Source organism: Phalacrocorax carbo, chromosome 9 (genome assembly GCF_963921805.1).
Source record: "Phalacrocorax carbo chromosome 9, bPhaCar2.1, whole genome shotgun sequence".
In the NCBI taxonomy this organism is placed as follows: domain Eukaryota; kingdom Metazoa; phylum Chordata; class Aves; order Suliformes; family Phalacrocoracidae; genus Phalacrocorax; species Phalacrocorax carbo.
This window is the reverse complement of record NC_087521.1, coordinates 27,414,652-27,434,113: the sequence shown is the minus strand read 5'-3', so window position 1 is coordinate 27,434,113 and position 19,462 is coordinate 27,414,652. Positions and strand designations below refer to the sequence as shown.

General features: G+C 40.4%; 1 protein-coding gene across 12 annotated transcripts; it reads left to right on the top strand.

Annotated features, from left to right (window-relative positions):
* The first annotated feature begins 125 nt into the window (after window positions 1-125).
* Window positions 126-17,766, top strand: XRCC3 (X-ray repair cross complementing 3). Of its 12 annotated transcripts, none has more exons than XM_064460863.1 (10): window positions 131-697; window positions 1,026-1,317; window positions 1,419-1,516; window positions 1,887-2,024; window positions 2,872-3,084; window positions 9,640-9,794; window positions 12,060-12,272; window positions 14,533-14,579; window positions 15,655-15,784; window positions 17,280-17,766. In XM_064460863.1, the coding sequence occupies exons 2-10, from the start codon at window positions 1,283-1,285 to the stop codon at window positions 17,340-17,342; spliced, it is 1,092 nt and encodes a 363-aa protein (XP_064316933.1). In that variant the 5' UTR covers window positions 131-697; window positions 1,026-1,282; the 3' UTR covers window positions 17,343-17,766. The 12 variants fall into 12 exon arrangements, with proteins under 12 accessions (XP_064316941.1, XP_064316940.1, XP_064316933.1 ...); XM_064460865.1 differs by having other exon boundaries at window positions 16,935-17,422; XM_064460862.1 differs by having other exon boundaries at window positions 15,655-15,912; window positions 17,280-17,415.
* The last annotated feature ends 1,696 nt before the right edge of the window (window positions 17,767-19,462 follow it).

Here is a 19,462-nt window from a genome sequence, read left to right as displayed (position 1 = left end):
CGTGTCGACTATGGTTTAAGGCTGGTGTGTTGCTTCTTCCCCACCCCTTTGGGCGCTCGAGACGCATGCGCAAGGGCAATTGCCGGCGCCGCAACCCGGAAACGGAGGGCGTGCGCACCTCAGCCACGCCCCCGTACTCCGCGTTCGAGGAAGCATGATAGCAAATTAGCGAGGAGGGCCGCGTAAGGGGCGGGCTCAGCTGGCCGCAGCCCTCACGAGCGGCTCCGCGGGGGCTCCACGACCTACAGGGTAGCGCTTGCCCTGAGGGGCCCGCCGAGGTGCGTGTGCCCCCGCCGGCAGTGCTGAACGCGCCTCTCCATCGCCGCTCCTCCTCCGGCTCCGCAGAAGCGATCGTTACCGGAACGAAAAGCGTTCCGCCCGCTCCTTGAGCAGCGCCTTGCTATTGGCTGTCCTCCCGGAGCGATCGCTTCGAGGAGTTGCGATTGGTCTGCCACTGGCGACGTCGCAGGCAAGCTGCTCGCCGATTGGCTACGGCCTGGGCGAGCTCTGGCGGGGGGTTCGTAACGGGGGTGAGGGCAGTATGGCAGCCGGGCCGGCAGGCCCGGGGTGGGGGGCGGCGGTGTCCCTCCGCCGGTGAATGTGTCTGTCTGCAGCGGGGCGGCTCCGTGCCAGTGGGGTGCACACAACGGCCTGGCGCCCGTCCAGCCAGAGGTCGACATGGTGACGGTCAGTTTCCGTAAGTTTCGGCTTCTAACTCTTGTCCAGACGTTGCTTTAAGTAGGTGTTTCTTAAAAATAACGGTTTCTTCTCCTGCATTTGTTCTGTGATCGGGGCCCGCGGCAGCCCCTCCTCCCCCAGGTTCCTTAGGTCATGTACCCTCACGTACCGCCTAGCGTCCGCCGCGCCGCTTGGTAAAGATGGGCTGAGCAGCAGCGACAAACCCCGGGGTGCTCCTCGAGGCCGCCGTAGGCCGAACTGCGGCGGTTTAGGCCAAAGTGTTAAAAAGCGTTTGATGTTCTTATAAGAAGCTTGTTTTAACGCTTTAATACTTAATTTGCTTTTAGGTAATCAAAATACATTTGCCTACGCCATGTACGAATAGCCCTGGATCACTCCAAACTGCGCGTGCACGAGATCTTTAGTTGAAAATGAAGAGCTGGCGTAAAGGCGGGCAGGGTAGGAATGGCTGTCCCTGCCTCTTCGCAAGCTTCTACCCAGAGCCAAAGCACGCCGCGGAGTGACAAGCAATTAAAATTGCTAGTAATTCTTAACTGCACTATTATTAGCTGATCCCTTTAATAGCGTATATGTTAACGGCCATATGAACCAAGGTGCTGAATTGTTACTTTTTCTAAGGTAACTGATAAATATATTGTTAAAAAATAAAAAAGATTATTCCTACAAGCTTTTCACATTGAATGATGCCTATTTTTTGTTGCATGTATATCTGATAAAAGCCACTTTAACAACAGACCGTTTATTCCGGTGCCATATCAGGAAATGGACTGGGACCAGTTTGACTTGAACCCTAAAGTAATTGCTGCCCTTAAGAAAGGTAACTTAATTTGCCAACGTCTTGCTGGTAGATCTGTCGCCGTAGTGTCTGTCTTTACCTAATTGTGCGTTTGTGGGTGTAAGCATATAGATGTACAGCAGCATTTCAGAACTGTAATAAAGCATTTCATAAGCAGGTTTTTCTGAGTCATCGGAAGTGGTGGCTTTTCCTCATGGTCCAATAATAATTTTCCAAACAATTTTATAGAGTGTGATCTTACATTGAAAGTAAATGTTGCTTGCCCTGCTTACAAGGATGCAGTGTAGGTAAGCTTCAAGTAAATGATTAGTAGAATGTGGGAAAATGTTTTCTTTTGTGCCTAAGACTGTAATCCAGCCAAAAATATTTATTAAAATTCTTCTTATTTCAGCTGACATAAAATCAATAAAAGAGATTTTAAATCTTTCTGGAGCAGACTTGCAAAGATTGATGAAACTGTCCAATGCAGATATACAGTGCTTGCTGAAAACAGTCTCTCACGCGCTAAGGAGAAATAGTATGCTTACAGGTAATATAATCGCTACAAAAAGAAGTGTTCTATTTAAATCTTAACATACTGTCACTGGGAGGAAATAACATTTTGGCTCCTCATCTCACAGTAATGTGATTCTAGAAATGAAAAGGGAAGTGTTTTTGCTGTGCTGTAGTGAATTATTTAACTATCCTAACGAGAGCTCCTCTGAGGCCTTGAAGGTAGCTGGAAGTGGATAGGTGCCTTCAGGATCAAGCCTCCCTGAAACAGGACAAAAATGATTCTCCAGTCTAGAAACCTTGATGAGAGGAAAATATTCCTTCTTTCTTTTGGACAAGTTGAAAAACTTACATAATATATTATAACCTATTTAAACACCTCATTCTGAACCAAGCAGGACCTAATAGCTTCTCCTGTACAAATATTTCATGGCAGCTCTTTGCTTAGAATTTATTTTCTTTTGATTTGCATATATCTTCAGGCCCTGGCCAGATAGCTGGTATGCTGTTTCATAGTCTGCTGTAGCTTTCCATTTCCATAATTGAACCTTGCTGGCAGTGTTTTCTTGGAGAGTAGCTTTCCATGGAGACTCCTTAGAGGTAGAGAAAGGGGAAAATAAAAAGCTCGAGAGGAGGAAAGGCCTCAGTGTGAACTACCAGCTTTTGAACAGGCATTCAGTCAGTAGGCACTGTGGGGAAAGGGAGGTGGGGAAGGCCAGGCTGAATTAGAAAAATGTCCCATCGACAAAGAAAGCATCCTTTCTAGATATAAACCTGCCACGCAGCCTCTATTTTGTATCATTGGGTGTTAGAAAGATATTAAATGAAACTTTTTTCCTTTTTATTTTCTCTTTAATCTTTAAAAAAAATGCAAAACCCTGCAGCACTTCAGCTCTACCAAGATAAAGACCATCTCACCTCCCAACACCAGAAGCTAAGCCTAGGATGTTCAGTACTAGATAACTTGTTAAAAGGCGGCATTCCTTTAGTGGGAATCACAGAACTTGCTGGGGAAAGTTCCGCTGGGAAGACTCAGATTAGTTTACAGCTTTGCCTTTGTGTGCAGTATCCTTACAAATATGGTGGATTAGAGTCTGGTGAGTACTGAAATGTAAATATCAATTAATTTGCCGTTTGGGGGAATATACTGTCTTTAAGAACGTCATCAGTGTATTGAAGTAGATGCACGTAGTCAGTGCATGTCTTACCCTTCTGCAATAGCATTGGTAGTAAGCTAGTTAGTAATGCATCTTTGCAGAGAGAAAAGCAGGCTGTGTACGTGCCCTGCATCGCAACATAATTTAATACAAAATTACTGTTGGCTGTTGTTTACCTGCCTGCCACTGTGGGCTAAACTAGACACACATGCAGACAATATATGAAAAGCATTGCCCTCATAAGTACTTATTCACTCCTTGTGTAACTACCACAGCAAAACAGCTTGTCAAATAATTTTCCACAAACATCCTGGGTATACGGAATATGTTCCCTAGTTGGCGTTTCAAATTTCAAAGAATATTTAGTTTTATAACAGCAATTGAAGTGATTTACAGAGTAAAATTGATGGAAATCTGATCAAAGAAAGTTAACATTGTTCTGCCAAAGTAAGTAGGTTTATTCTTTGATTAGAGTATGGGGGTTTTAACCATCTATTGTGTTAATCTAACTCCTAATATTTTGGGGGGTTTTAGCATTATATGCTGTCTTAGAAAGGGAGGAAATCTCTGTCACTTCTGAGAGCGCAGTGTCCTGGTAGTCTGCCCAGGGTGTGTTTGGCTGTGATCTTGCTCTTCCTTCCATGCAGCACTGGCTTTAATTTGGCAGCTCAGTAGTTTGTTGTGGGGAAACTTAATTACTTCTCATACTATATCCACCCACATGGAAAATCATGGAATGTCCACATGAAGATCTTGCTTAAAGGGTAGTAATTAGCCTGTGGCTTTTATTACTTTGCTTTAAGTTACATCATTAATCAGAGCAGAAGCAAATATATTTTGTTCGATTCCTTTGTGTGCAGCTGCTAACAGCTGCAACTAGTCTGAATGCAAATACATTTTTATTCATGCCCCAGCACTTCTCCCTGTTTATGTTGAAAGAAAGGAGCAAACCAGACTAGAGTACAGAAGAAGGTGCCCAACATCCTAATGGAATTCTTGTCTCTTGTGCCACACTACAGTCTTCCTTGTAGGGCTACAAAATGACAAGTCTTTCCCTTATTTGTGTTTGAAGATGGTTCTTTTTTCATATGCTCCTAGCATTCATGCCAGTACGATTGCTTTGTCATCTCCATGATCCCGATCTAACTACTCCGAAGTGTTTCATGGAAGACAGGATAGAATGGCCATCATATCATGGTAGATGGATTGGATGCATTGGCTATTCTGCATGGCTAGATCCCGTATCCCATATATGGCCATGATGGAATGGACACCACATCACAGCTCCTGTGAGAGAGCCAGAGTGTTTTGGAAGGGCTGAGAGGACAGAACTTTTTAGGATCTTGAAGGGGTAGAAGGCAGAAATACCCTGCCGCAGGAGCTGGAGAGCTAAGGGAGTGATGGAATCCTAATTCTTGCAGTTCTGTTCTCTCTGTGGTATCTTGCTGTATGTTAGACTGCATACAGTCATAGCAGGAGATACTGTTTGCATAGCACTTAGAAAGCAAAACAACTTCTCTGCAGCCTATAAATAAGGGTTCTTTTGAGTCTCTCATGAGAAACACAGGAATTAAAAGCTTATGTTGAGTATGAGGAGTTTTTGTTTCTTTAGGAAACAAGGAGAACAGCAATGCTTAGTAGCTATCACACAAGTCTAGTACAACCAATAGAAGATTAATCTCAGTGCTAAAGTTCTGCTGATGATCTAAAATTATGGTGGGTTGTTGTTTTTGTTTGGTTGTTTTTGATCTTTGGGATTTGGGGTGGGTTTTTTAGTGCTACAAACTTCCTCTCTGAAGTGGTGATGTTGAAATACATTTTTTCAGACAGTATGGATTTATTGTGTATTTACTTCATTTCACTTAGTGCTAATCTTGTTTATGATTCTCAGTGCTAGGAGGTTAGCAGCAAAGAAATTAGGACGTCCTTTGCCTTAAGGTTCTCTTCCTGCCATTCTAAGAATGTCAGTTATGGTCAACTGTATGTTGGCCAAATTTATTTTATATGCCCATATTCATAACTAACACATTAATAGAATGACAAATTCATATCCATATTAGAATTCTGAATTAGAAAAAAATGTTTGCTACCGATTCTTGTTAGCTGGCTGCTTTGATACATGACAGATTACGTTCATAGGATTCAAAATTTGTCCTTCTCTGAGAGCAGGGTTTTTTAGTGGTTTGGGTTTTTGTTTGTTCGTTTTTGGAGTGGTTTTTGGTTAACAACCAGCACAGCACTTTCATCAGCCTAAATAACAGTAAAGCACTGGGATTTGATTAAATAGCTGTTTTCTGTTTGGTTTTTGTGGACCTGTGAGGAAAGATGCTTGTAAGATTGCTGGGGATGACTGACTTATTAAGAGCGTTTCTCAGCTTCTTTCTCAAAAGTGATTCTTGACTTGCTGTTGGTGCTGACAGCTTCCTAACAAACTGTGAACAGCACGATGCCATAGGCTTTTTCTGTTTGTGTTGTACTAGTCTCCCTTTCTTATTTAGGTTATAGCAATTCACTTATCTTTAAAGATATGTGAATATTAAGTGCTTTTGCCTTATAATTAGGCATCAGTCTTCAATATTAGAGTTTAGTTATTGGTCAGTCTCTTCTAGCCCTTGTAACGTTGCTGTGAAGCACCTCCTGTGTTGTTTTAATGCACAGGTGTGTGTTCTCATTAACCAAATGTTTCAGGGTGGTGCAAACTGAAGAGCACAAATGACAGCTGAAGAGGCTTGATGAAGGTCCAGTAGGAGAAAGTGCCACTCTCATTGTACTGTGAAACTAAAATTTTAAATGAAGGCAAAGCTTATCTGATATAATTTGTGTGGCTTAGCTCTCTTAAAGTTCAAGATGAAAATTACATATTGTTTTGTGGAATGAGCAGCACTTAAATAAAAAAGAAAAGATCGCCCCAATGTATATTTTGGAGAAATCACAAATGGACCAGTTATGTACTTGGAGTACTATATCTGCTGTAGTAGATTTAACTGGTGTCAAAGAAGCATCACAGCAGAGTAAAAGATTGGCAGGTGTCTGAATGCTGGTATTTACAAAACTAAACTGAGGCAGGAAATAGTCTGTGAAGTAGAACTGTTCTTAAGAAGGAATTCATCTTGATTTTTTTTTTAAAACAAGTGTTTCACTAAAAAAAAAATTAACCTGAATAAATATGTTCACTTGAACTTCAAAACTGCTGTCATGATTTTACGAAGAGGATAGCGTGTATCTATTGATCAGGAATTTTAAATCTAGGTTGCTGGGCCAGTGGAGCAGAGAGGACCAGATTTCTGCTTCTCCAGCTGTTCTTTTTTGCCTACAGGTATTACAGCTGTAGGATTACCTTGTTTGCCTTGATTTACTTGTTCATCAGGTATAAATGTGAAACTGGGCCACAATTGCGTATGTGTTTATAATAATACATATACTTGTTTGATCATTCTATACTCTCCTGCTTTTGCCTTGTGTTTGTTCCTATCACTGTTCTTATTACTGTGCTGAAATTATCTGCAAAGATTATCTTTATGAGAATTTTATGTTTCTTTTTCTCCGGATAAGTTAATTTTGATTAAAATGTATTTTTTCAGCAAGCTTCTCCAATTCTCTGTTTTGAAACATCTTGACTATTGCAATAACTCTGTATCGAAATACAGTTGTCCAATGGATCTAAATACAGCTGTCAGGAAATGCAGACCTGCATTTGAAAAAAAACAACCACCATGAAGTCTTAAGTAATGGACATTCTGTCCTTTTTAAGTAAAGCAAGGAGAGGACAAAGGACATGCTGCTTAAGGCAGGTCTGATTTTTAGAAAGCAGGTGATTTCTCTGGAAGCCGGTATTTGCAGCAAAAAAAACCCCCTGTCTTTCAGAATTAGGCAATGTTGTGCAAAAGGCAAGCAGCTGTGGGTAAGAATGGTAGTTGAGAAGTCCGGAATGTTTTACCTGAGGAACCGCTAAGTTACTATGCTAACTTGTGTCAGCATAGCTTTTGCTAGTATGAAATTCAGAAACCACATGGGCTTAAGAAAGCTGCAGTTCATGGTAGGTTTTCTTTATTTCTTTGTTTGTTTACTTGGTTTTGAATTTGCACCGTAATGATTTTCAGTTTTGTCGTGTAGATGTTGCAAGACAAAATTGGCTTGTCTGAGTGATTATTGGTGCTAGATACATATAATGTCAAATTTGTGATTAGAAATTTTTCTTGACTTACTGGCGTTCTAGAAATCAAGAAACTGAATATCTGATTAGGAATGCATAAACTGCCCTTAGCAAAGACACCTGCCTATTTGATACTCAGCTGTCACTGTCAAGGTAGAGAGTGATATGAAAATTAGTCTAATTAACAGTTAACCTAGGGAAATAATCAAGGAAGTTAAAGTTCACCTAATTAACTGTTTAATAGTTGGCTATTTAAAAAGCCTTAAGCAGTGAAGTGATAGATTTAGTAGCTTACTGTGTTTTCCTCACCTGAGCTTCATTCAAGTTCAGATAGTATTCAACAAGCTGCTGATGTCACTGTAAACTTAGTGGATTCAAGTAATTCTAGGCTTATCTTCTCTTTTTTTTATTTTCGTTCTTTGCTGATGGAAATTTGTGAATGTGCTCATTTGTATCTACAGATATTCTTATGACTTCAGCTGTCGTAATTACCGAAGACAGTGTTTATGCCCACAGTTTAAAAATCAGAATTTCATCCACTCAAATGCTAGGAAGAAAGTGAGGAAAGTACAGAAAATATTTGTGGTTCAAATTCTTACTTTTTAATGTGTTGTAGTTCATGAATTGTGATCAGATCATGACTACTCTGACCACTAATGCTTTATTGTAGTCCTCATTCACTGTCAAATGTTGTAAACTGCCAACAACCCTCAGGTCCCTCTAACATAAGTACATACGTAATGAAATTTGGAAAGTTAAGAATGGAGACTGAATATTCTAGTGATAAATGCTATTGTGTGCCATGGCCAAGGAAAGGAAAAAGAAGTCGAAGTATTACCTGTTACTAGGTAGAATGGAAATAGAAATTGTGGAATTTCAGTACCTCCTCTGGAAGGTGTGGATGATGATGAAATATTTTTCCATGTGTTAATAATTGAGGAAGGTCTTTAATTCTCCCCTGTCAAAGACAATTTTTTTTAATGAGTGGGCATGGGCAGATTTTTTTTGCTCTACTGGATAGCCTTGAGTATTTAAAAAGAAGATAATTTTAAAAAAAAAAATGTTTCACATGTGAAGCAGGGTGATGTATGTAAGAATTTACAGTGGGGTTGGGAAGAGTTAAGATGAAGATACAAGTTTAGCCATAAAGAAAATTAGGTTTAGCCTCATCTTTGTCCTATATAGAATTGAATTCTCAGAATTCAATACCCTGCGTTATACAGGTGTCCATCAGCAAAATATTTTTATTGACAAAGTAGCTATTAGCTGTTACTTGATCCAGTCCTGAGGTCTTCCAATTTCCACTACTGGATATAGTTTCATATTTTTTTATTCAGTGGAATATATAGAGGATTTGGAAGTTGCCTCTGGAAAGGGGACGTTCCGTTCCCTGGAGAGCCAGCGCAGGGGGGGGACTGTTGGGGTATAAATGTCCAGGATGTCTCGTGCTGCCAAGCCCATCACCTGCCAAGCTGTTAGCAGCTTCAGCCATCTCAGTGAGTGGACTTAATCCTTAGATGTAACCCTGTAAGTATTAGCTGATAGTTCTGGCTAGTTCTGCAATAACAGTAACAGTTTTTTATAAAGAAAAAACTGCATGTAAATCTGTTCTCTTTCCCTGACATCTTTGATGTGTATGGCTAATTTTCTCTGCAGTAATGCATAGTTGTTAACCGAGGACCACAGTAAAAATGTATAGACATCACTCACAGTAACGTGATTGAAGTATAATGCTTTTTATCTAATCTGCCATTTTCAGGAAGAGTTGATTGGACTGAGATTGGATGAGTGATCCCCTTTAAAACAGTCTACAAATAGTGGCAATAAGTACCCCCCTATATGTACATTTAAAAATAAGAAACTTGAAAACACTGAGTGAAATTAATCAAAGTACTAATTGTACTGGTGCAGGCTGGAATAGTTAATTTTCTTCACAGTATAGTGCTGTGTTTTGGATTTGTGACCAAGGCAGGCAAACTATGCAGTATCGCTTCATTTGTGGGTTGGAGAAATTATGATACTCGTCATCACCCAAGTTAGGTGGTCAGGTGTTCCGCAGCTGTGCAAAATGAGTGTCACCTAGTAGAGAGTACAAAAATCCCATTGTGTCAGCAGGCACCAAATAAAAGACCTGGCAACTACAGCAGTCATAGGAGTGGGTTGTTTTTTTTTGTCGTTCATTGTTGATTCAACGTGGCTGCAAAAAAAAAAAAAAGGTAACATGAATTTCCAGGTGTGTGCGTCTCGCTCTTGAGTGCAGAATGTGTTATTTTTGTGCTGTTAATAGCATTCTCTGTCCAAGAGCCCTGTTGTAATCACAGAGGTGGTTTCCTTGATTATAGGAGCTGTCTACATTTGTACAGAAGATGTATTCCCAAGTAAACGTTTGCAACAACTCATAGAGCAACAACATAAGCTGCGTGCAGATGTTCCAGCTGAAATCATACAGAAGATCAAATTTGGAAACAGTATTTTTGTTGAGCATGCAGCAGACCTAGTAAGTAGTAGCACAGATTAAGAATGCACAATTAGAAGGCTATAATCCAGTAACCAACAGGGGGTTTTGGTATAGCAGACCTTTCAAAAGGCTAAAAGTGAACCAAGATCTGTAATGAATAATTCTTAATCTCTGCAATTTGCTACTAGGGAACTGTCTGTTACAGTGTTTTATTATGAAAGATATTGAAAGATAAATATTAATATTTCAGAATTAGTCACTTAGTGGATTTTTGTAAGTCATTATGTTTATTAAACATGCTACTAGTTCTACTGCAGCTCCTAGGGAGATCTTCATTGAGTTTGCAGACAGGCTATAAATATATATGCAAAAGGTGGTGTGTTTCCTGACTAGCGGTGTAACACCAGAGTTGTTAAACTGCAGTTTGAGCAGATGGGAGGAAAGGATACAAGAAATGATGCCTGGAATAGGTAATGTCACAGCAAAATCACAGCAGTGCAGCTGTCTTGCTCCTCTGCCTGTAAGATGTCATTGTATCTTCTCCCCTCCAGTTCTACTAACTTCAGTGCTGCATTCTTGCTTTATAAACCCACATTTTTGTGTGTTTTCTTACGTAGCCATGAGTAAGCTCTTTATTGACAGAATGTCAGAAGTCCTGTTTCCTCTAAGGCTTGACGGTAGCACTTGTTAAATCATTCCAATCGTTGGGGTTTTTTAATCGTAGTTTGCAGGTGTAAGAAGATCATGTACATAAGTATGCTTGCCACTTACTCGCTGTGTGGTCCAGGCAGCAGCGAAGCTACCTACCTTTTCCATGTCCCTTTCATTGGAAATAGTTCTCATTGTAATTTCTGGAAGCTACAGAGTATGTTACTGTAAAAAGGAGATAATGACGCTGTAGCAGTATGTGCATATCTAAAATACCCTTAAAAGTAAAGCACTTGCTCACTGGTAAGTCCAGCAACTGCACAATAGATTATTACAATTCATGTATTGCTATGTATAGGTTCAGTTTGTGTGTGCGTGTGCATCCATACACATAGGATGCATTGCTATATAGAGGTAGGCAGATTATAGCAACTGAAGTAGAAACCCAAATCACAGTTAACAGTCTGTATTTTCTTTCACATCAAAATTTTTTTGACTTGCTTCAATCTGAAGAATCCAGTTGTTTGTGTGTTCACTTGAAAAGAATGAGTCTTGTAGGAACAGAAGGACCACATACAAACACGGAAGTGTTTGAAGGGCAACATAGTTTCCTGTATATATACCAGTAAGTGAAACAAACAAAAAAATAGATCCCTTTTCCAGAATGGAAAGTAGTCAAGTAGTCTTTAGAGTAATTTTTGATATTATAAGATTATTTTGTAAAAAGCAGCTCAGGTAGTAGAATAGATCTTACTGTAATTCAGACTTGAGAACTGCAGTTTAATTTTAAAAGCCGTGGAACGCTAGAGGATATGATATGTAATTTTGGATGCATATAAGCTCTTAGCTGTGAACCTCTATTGAGATGTAAAGTGTGGCACCCATCATAACAACTGTGACTCTCACATTATTGCTTTTTTTTGCCACATTGAAATTTCTGGTGGCCAGAAGCTGAGATGATCACCGTGAGCTTGTTCTTCCTGCTCAGCTGCTGTGGGCCACACTATTAAAGACAAGATTCCCCGCCTTTACAAGGACCTTTCATCTAATACGGTTATTCTTATGTGACAGAGGTCGCACCTTACAAAACATTTGTTAGTTAAACTTCCTGCAATTGAAATGTTTGGTGACTTCAAAATGTTCAATTAGCAAAGCTTTCAATAGGGCAAATATAAGCTGCAGCTACTCATGTTTATAAGACTCTTGATCAGTATGGATTTGATGTAGCAACTCTGTATTTTACTGTTAATATGTCATTAGTGGAACAGCAGCACAGTCTCTAACTTCTGTTTTGAATATTTAATGCTAGTCTCAAGTCCTCAGTGTTTCAGTGAGAGCCACTCCTGCAAAACAGGAACGGTTTAGGATTGTAGCATTGCATTTTTGGGATTTTGAAATGTTGATAAATAAGTGATTGAAGGCAGAGCTGCAGATAACTGTATGTGGCAGTTTGGTCACCTTATTTTTTTTCTTAAGGTAAAACCACAAGACATTTGTGTAAAATGGTTACTAGTGAGACTTAAAGATCCACAAACTCAGTTTATGATTAGAAACTCCATCAGTTTGTGTTTCAGTGATATCTGTAGTTACTATCTGGATTTTACTAACAGAGTTATTTGAACTGTTTTAGTGCTGGCTGTTTGTATTTTGTCGTAGGATACCTTTCACAACTGCATTACTAAAAGGATTTCCCCACTGCTCACGAGAGGCATGGTGCGGTTGGTGGTCATAGACTCTATTGCTGCTTTGTTTCGATGCGAGTTTGGAGTTTCAGAGTCTGTTATGAAGGCTCGGTATTTGCAGACATTTGGAGCACAGCTTCACAGTTTAAGCACTAGATTCAGGATTCCAATAATCTGCGTTAATCAGGTATGACATCAAAATTGCTTCTCACTTTATAGGGACCCTTTAATAAGTGGCTGAGCCAGGGCGTGGATGCAGATTTCTTGGTGTTGTATTTAACATTGTCAGCTGAGCATTAATGAATGATGGAAACTGAAGTTTCCTTAAACTGGTGTAGTTTAAACTGATAAAATTTAACTTCTCAAAGTTTAAGACTATCACTTAAGCTCTTAGAGACCGCTAACGTTCTCAAAGGTTGTCTGTTAAAGCTAATGAAAATAGGTATGTGTAGCAACTGCACAGAGCATCAAACTAATATATCAGAGTTCGTTCTTAACACTAGATTCAAATGCCGTCGCCAGCAGGATTGCTCTGGGAGCCCGGCATGCACAGTTACATTCCACATGTACAGGGGACAGTGAAACACCAGGGACTTGGCTGCATTTTTGTGAAGCTCAGCATTTTTGTGTAACTGCTGAGATAATTAAAGCATTAGAATGCATGCAAGCTGACTCGAGCTGAACCAAAAAAAGGCCACAATGATACTAGTAAAAAAGAATATTCTTTTGAGAAAACTAGACAAGACACTACTTCTATCCTGTAGAAGCAGCATGCCACTGCTCTTAGTCTAATCACAAATCGGAGGAGCACATGAATGCTGGGGTTGAAGCGTTCACACTTGGAACGCAGCCTGAGAAGGGGGTAAGTAAATGTGCCGGCAGGCCACTGTTGGGAAACTTCCCTTCCAGAAGGCCTGTCCATCACATGACTAAGTATTCAGCCCTGAGGTTTCCTTCTCACAGCAGAAGAAAAGAGGTAGGGAGAAAAGTTGAACTTGAGAAGTCACAGACCAGAATTTTATAGCAGGAAGAAAGAGGTTTTAGAAACATCCAGCCAACTGTTTGATTTGTTCCTGTTCCCTAGGAGGAGTTCTGGAACTACAGAATGGGCAGTGTGTAAAACCGTATCTTCTCTACCATAAATTGAAGGGAGTGTATTGGAATTCATACCTAGCAGCGATCTGAACAGCCTTCAGGCATGCACAGTGTTTTTATTTTCAGTAAGATGCAGTAGGATTTAAATTCCAGCCTTGAGTTACTCCTAATTTTTTAACCAACTTCTTAGGTAATCTTTCATAGGGTCAGCTAGCTTTTAAGGAAGACTGAGATTTCCTGTAACTGCTTTCTGAATGTTGGTATTAGTAGAGACAATTTGTTCTCCTTGGGAAGCGTGGTTTGGATTTTGCTCTTTGTTAAGCAAAGATTTGTGTGTTTCAGCATTTATACTATGAAGCAAAAAAATGCAGTCAAGTTCCTTGGCTAGCTTCTGGGATATCCAGCATGGGTACTTGGAAAAAGCCCTTTTTCCTTGTTGGTTGGTTGGTTGGTTGGTTGGTTTTTTGAGGGCCCATCTAGGAGGCAAAAGAAGATCTGATTTAAGGGTAGACAAGTCTAGATGTATCCAGTCTCTACCTTGGAACAGTTCAGCATGAGAGGGAAAAGAGTGACTTAGAGAGCATCTTGGCTCTCCCATCATGAGAAGGCAGCGTTATGTTGGTGCTGGCTCCCAACAGATGAGGTCATTGCCTGATGCTGAATGGCAACACTCTGACCACTTGCTAACAAAGGGTCCTTCAAATCCATGTTCTAATGGAAGAACTTGACTACGTGAAGTCTGTAGTCATGAAAATAAACTGTAAGTATAACAACATTGAGGAAGATTATGGCAGTAAAGTAATCCATTCTGTACATGATATTTAGAGAAGTACCGATACAACTTAATTTGCTGTACTTTGTGAAGAAATTGTCTTTTAATGTTATGGCTCTTCCACACAACAGAGGGAGACAAGAGATGTGGATTTTTCTAGCTTGTCATCAAAGGCAAACTGCTTCATGAAGCAGGCCTTCACAGGTACTGAAAGCATTGAGAACAGGACACCTTCTGGAGATTCGGGCTCTAGTACCTTTTATCTACCAATACAGTGTTGGAACAGTTCTGTGTGTAGATTTTTGCACACACCCCCTTTTTTTAAACCAAATTAAGCACCTAGTACTAGTTAAATTAATAAAAGTTGTAGCTAGCTAAACAGCTGCACCACTGTAAACTAAGATAATACTTCACAACTCACTTTTAGTTTGCCTTGAAAGAATAAAGGTTTTCTAACTTGGCTTAATATATGATCCAATAACTTGGATTTTCTTGGATTTGTTCCCTTCCCTGCCCTTCTGTTTGCTAAAAACAAATTCGTAACTACAGGTCAGCTTCAAATACTGTTTTTCTGCTTTAGGTGACGGATGCAGTGAGCGACTCAGAAGCTGCTCAGTGCAGCTGTAGGTAAGTCATCCACAACGGAAATGTAACAATGTCATACACAGCAGCATTTAACCACTATATTTCTTATAACCCCAGTATAAATTACCAGATCATATTAAGAGCGGCAGTGCATTTGCCCAGCAACGCAGCGTTTGCTGGAGATCAGCAATAACTAACATGCTGTAAAGTGGAATAAACTGTTATATAGCCTAATCAGCAAGGTAGGGGGAAAAATTCTCTGGAGTTAGTGGCTGGTGTTCGTGCCTATACAAGAGTATTTTTGCATCTCTCTTGTCTCTGATGTAACCGAGCGCATTTTCTGTCTGCTTAAAAAAAAATGTAGCAACCAAACCTTATGGGTTGGTTTTGTTACCTGCTTAAGAAAAAAAAGTAGTATCTTTTGACACCAAGATATTTACAGGATTCAAACATACACATTTGTTGTTTGAATCATAACTATCATCTTGATTTACTAGGTAAGCTAGGTGCTACATAAATGTGTTTTTGCGAGGAGTTAGTTTTGTCCTCAGATTCAGAAACGGACACAGACCAAGGATAAGGGTAAGGTTTTTTTACCCTGGTTATCCTGTAATTCTTTTACAGGAGAGATTGTATTTTCTCCAGGAAAAAAAAAAAAGTTGTTTTAAACTTTGGGTTGAAAGCAGTATCGACATGGTGTTGTATCTACCCAACATTTCTAAATATACCTTCAAATGGAATCCAGGGCCAACAGTTACACACTTCAATTACTTAAAGTTCAACCATTTATCTATTGCTATTTTCCTGTCACAATAGGGCACCCGTCAAGACAGAGGCAGGTACTCACTGTGGCTGTAGTTGGAAGAATGACTGTATTATTCTGTAGAGAAGCTCTTGTCTTCCAGTTGTTACCTTGCTATAGAGAGAACCTAGTGTATACTTTTGTGAGTATACCCTGTAATCTCTGTCTTTGAAGCTCTATAGTTTTAAATATAGCAAACAACAGTAAACATAGAAACAGTAGATCATTTTTTCCAGTGTCATTTTGTTACAACAGAAGTGAAAACATTTCATCTTAAATTCATACACTCATAAATCTGTAATGCTTTCTTTATAGCATAGTGGGTAGCAGAGTCTCTCCATCACTTGGAATAACCTGGGCAAATCAACTGCTAATGAGACTGATGGTCAGCCGAACATCACAACCCGAACGATCACCTGGAGTCACGTCACACCACACTGGAAGCGTGAGGACTTTAAGAGTAGTTTTTGCTCCTCATCTCCCTCCATCCTTTTGCTACTATACAGTAAAATTGGAAGGTGTAACAGGCATAAAATAAATCCATTGCACAACAAAGCATCCTGCTCCAAAAAGGTATCAAAACTACTTTGGTTCAGGAAGAATTACTAGTAAAATGAAATTCTTCCTAGATGAGAGAAGTAGATGCTGAAATACATAAACGCTGACAATACTTTAAGCCTTGTCTACACTGTGAAAGATGATCTTTTTATACTTGGATGTATGCTTATCAGCCTTCCCTTGTGAGGTTAAGTTTTCTGAAGGAGAGTAAGGCTGTGGGCAGGTGGAGGCTGCACACTGAAGTGTGATCTGGGGCAACCTCCATGTTGGTGGAGAGATGATTTTTAATAGCATACTCACCTAGAAACAGCATTTACTGCAAGTGTGTACTTTCTCTGTTTCCACACTCAAAGGGACTCCAACCAGTTAATAATGCCTGATGGTGCGTCTAGTCGTTGTGCTGCCATTATGTACAGCCACTCTTCTGTCTGTAGGGCCTCAGAAATAACATAAAGCAGCTTTGTCACAAAGCAGCTATCCTATCTTAAAGCCACTTTTTATTAGGATTAAAAAATACTAGAAAGATACTTGATTTTTAACATTTTACTGCAAGAATCAAAACTGTACTGCTTTTGTGCTATAGGGGCCTATCTAGCTTCATAGAACTTCCACAAATTTTTTTTAAATAGTTCTTTTTCACTCGTCTGCTTTTCAGTTCCCTCCCCTTGCCTCTTTAGCATTGTCCATTTGAAAAATAACAAATGCCATGCCCCTCGCCCCTTGTTCTGTTTGCCCACCTCTGAAGCTGGGTACCCGGGGAGCAAAGGCTCTCTGTTTGTTCCTCCCGTTCTTGCGCACGGCTCTGTGCTGTGTTGGCTCTGGACAGCAGCGCTGAGCCGCTCCGGGAGCGCCGGCCCGCTACCGCTGTCCTGCCGCTGGGCGCTTAGCTGAGTTGTGCTTCCGACGGGCACCTGTTGCTGGTCTTGTCCATCTATGGCGCTATTACTCTTCCCAGGTTTTTGTTGTTGTTAAAGCTTTACATGTGTTTTCTTTCCTGCTTTGCACTATTTAGCACTTTTTTTTTTAATTGTCCTCAGATGACTGCTACGGTATCTGCTTTTGCTCAGTAAAGCGCCTCATGCACCTTTCCAAAGGCCTTAGACCTTATCTGGCCTACATTATGCGCCTGCTCTGAGCAGCGTAAAATGCTTGCTTGTATCGCATATTTGTTAAGCTTTCAGATATCCCCAGGTTGCCCAAACAAGAACTCTACCAGAGCCTTATGTTCTCTGTAGTTTCATTGCTCAGTTCTGTCTTTCAGCATGTGAGCCCCTTTTGTTTTCTGCAGTCTAAATTAACCCTTTTCCATAAATACATGTTTAGAGGCCTGACTGTCACTTGGTAAAAGGCAAGGCCAGCCAAATGCCTGTTGTGTTCTTCAGATACCCTGTATTAGCAAAGAGCCAAGTCCTCTACCTTTCCCTATCCCAAGTAATACTCTGTGAGGACAGCACAGCCATCTTTTTTCATGGAAGCATGCAGCTGGGTAGCAGAAAGGAAAAGTTCTGTGTAGCTGAGGCACACTGCGTCAGCGGGAACTCTCTGGCAGAAGCCTTCCTGGAGGACAACTGAGTGTAATAGAAGGAAGAGGGACCCAGGAAGACAGGGACTGTGTGAGTGCCTCAGGGAAGTTCTTGAGGAGAGCTGGCACAGTTGCACCTCAAAGCCGAAGGAACTCTGAACAAGCAGAAGGAAGGATGCCGTCGGTGCCTTCTGAGATCCCTTCACACATCAAAGAGTACCTTGTGCAAATAGCTTAACAAATTGCCTCTAAATCTCTCCTCTAAAATGTCTCAATTCTGTATTTTAAAAGAAACATGCTCTCTGGTATTTCTTTTTTTTTTTTTAATAAAATCCAACCATGAAGCATTGAAGTCTTGGTGTACTCAATCTAAGGAAAAAGTGAGTGTGGTACAGCTCAGGGCATGGCTGCCTCAGTCTTCACATCCTTATGCTCCATGACTCCATCCTAACAATTTTAATGATGAAATAAATACAGCATAGGTGACATTCAAATTATTCTCTCCTTGGCCAATATATAGCTCATCCTATTGTACTAATTTGATTTGAAGGAATAAAAAAGAGCCACAGCTGGGTGTAGCTGATTGATGGCTGTCAGTCAGCCCCCACCTGGACATTCATTTACAAAGAGCCTTGTCACAGGGCAGGCTCTGACCCCAGGACCTTGCCTCGCTGTGAACCATGCGCAGAACAGGCTCTCACACATTTTAAGGCTTAGTTTTGTAATAGCTCAACAGCTCTCTTTCCAGCATGACTGCTTGCAGGAGCGAGATGGGAGTGTTGCAGAGTCACAGGCAGGTCTGTAACCAAAGTCCCAGTTTACTTGATGAAAAAAGTTGTTGCAAAAAGCAGCTAAGTAACATGCTACCTGAGCAGGTCTTCCTCTCGTTGCCTATGCTGGTTCTTATTTAGCTCTCCAGCTAGAGGCTTAAATCTGAACCTCTGGGGTGCAACTGAGCCCCTGTAGCAGTTGAATGTTCATCTGCAGTTTCTACCCCTTCAGTTACTTACATCCACAGTCAGAAACTGGGAACATTGTTCCTGAAGTTAGTACAGCTTTGGGGCTGCAACCCCTCATGAAGCCCGAAGAAAGCACCTGCCCTCATTGAAGCCTTGTGTCAACAGTGTTGAAACATGCTCATGTTTTAATGAATGCAATTTAGGAACCTTCCCTTTATACAGCTTTATTCATCTTTGGATTTCACAACTGAAACTTGTTTCTACACAGGAAAAAAAAATTGACTTTTTTTTTTTTTTTTTTACAAAGAAGATTTACATTCTAGAATGTATTAAGTGTATCATCTTTATCCCGGAAGACTACCTTTAAGTGTTCTTTTACACTTTGAAAATAAATGTTAAATGACACTTGAAAAACTTTTGAACAGTTTCAAATGAATCTACAGATGTGTGATGCATTTAAAGAGGCCTTTTTCAGCAGAAAGATCGTAGATGGTTCTGGAAACATGGCTCTGGAAAATTAGAACCAAATTCATTCATGCTTGGTAAAGATAAAGAATTTACACAGCTGACCAATTAACAGAACAGTAGTAGTAACACACACTAAACAAGCTCATTACAAGTTTCTCGATGAAATCACAGTGACTTACTACTATTTGTTACAAATAACATTTGTGGAAGTTTATTTTCAACAAAGTTCTACAGAGCAAGACAAACGTGAACTCTGAATGGGATTTCATCCATAGCTGTGACAAGCCGTAACTACACATGGAGATCACAATGCAGCATCTTAAAGCCAATCATGGAAAGTTTATTTTTTTAAACCAAACATGAAATCCACTTATCTGGGCAGGGCTGGGGGGGAAGGTCTCTGCAAGGATACACTCACATTACAAATGGTTTTCTGGTTTTGCCGTTGTTGGGTTTTGGTTTTTAAACCAGGTCCCAGGAAACAGAAAATACTATTCCTGATTGCATAGAACTCATCTGGCTTGACGACACTGTGACCTACCACCACCACTGTATAACGCTTCTACATAATTTACAACTAAAGACTCAGTAACTTTCCATGCTTGAATTGTGACTT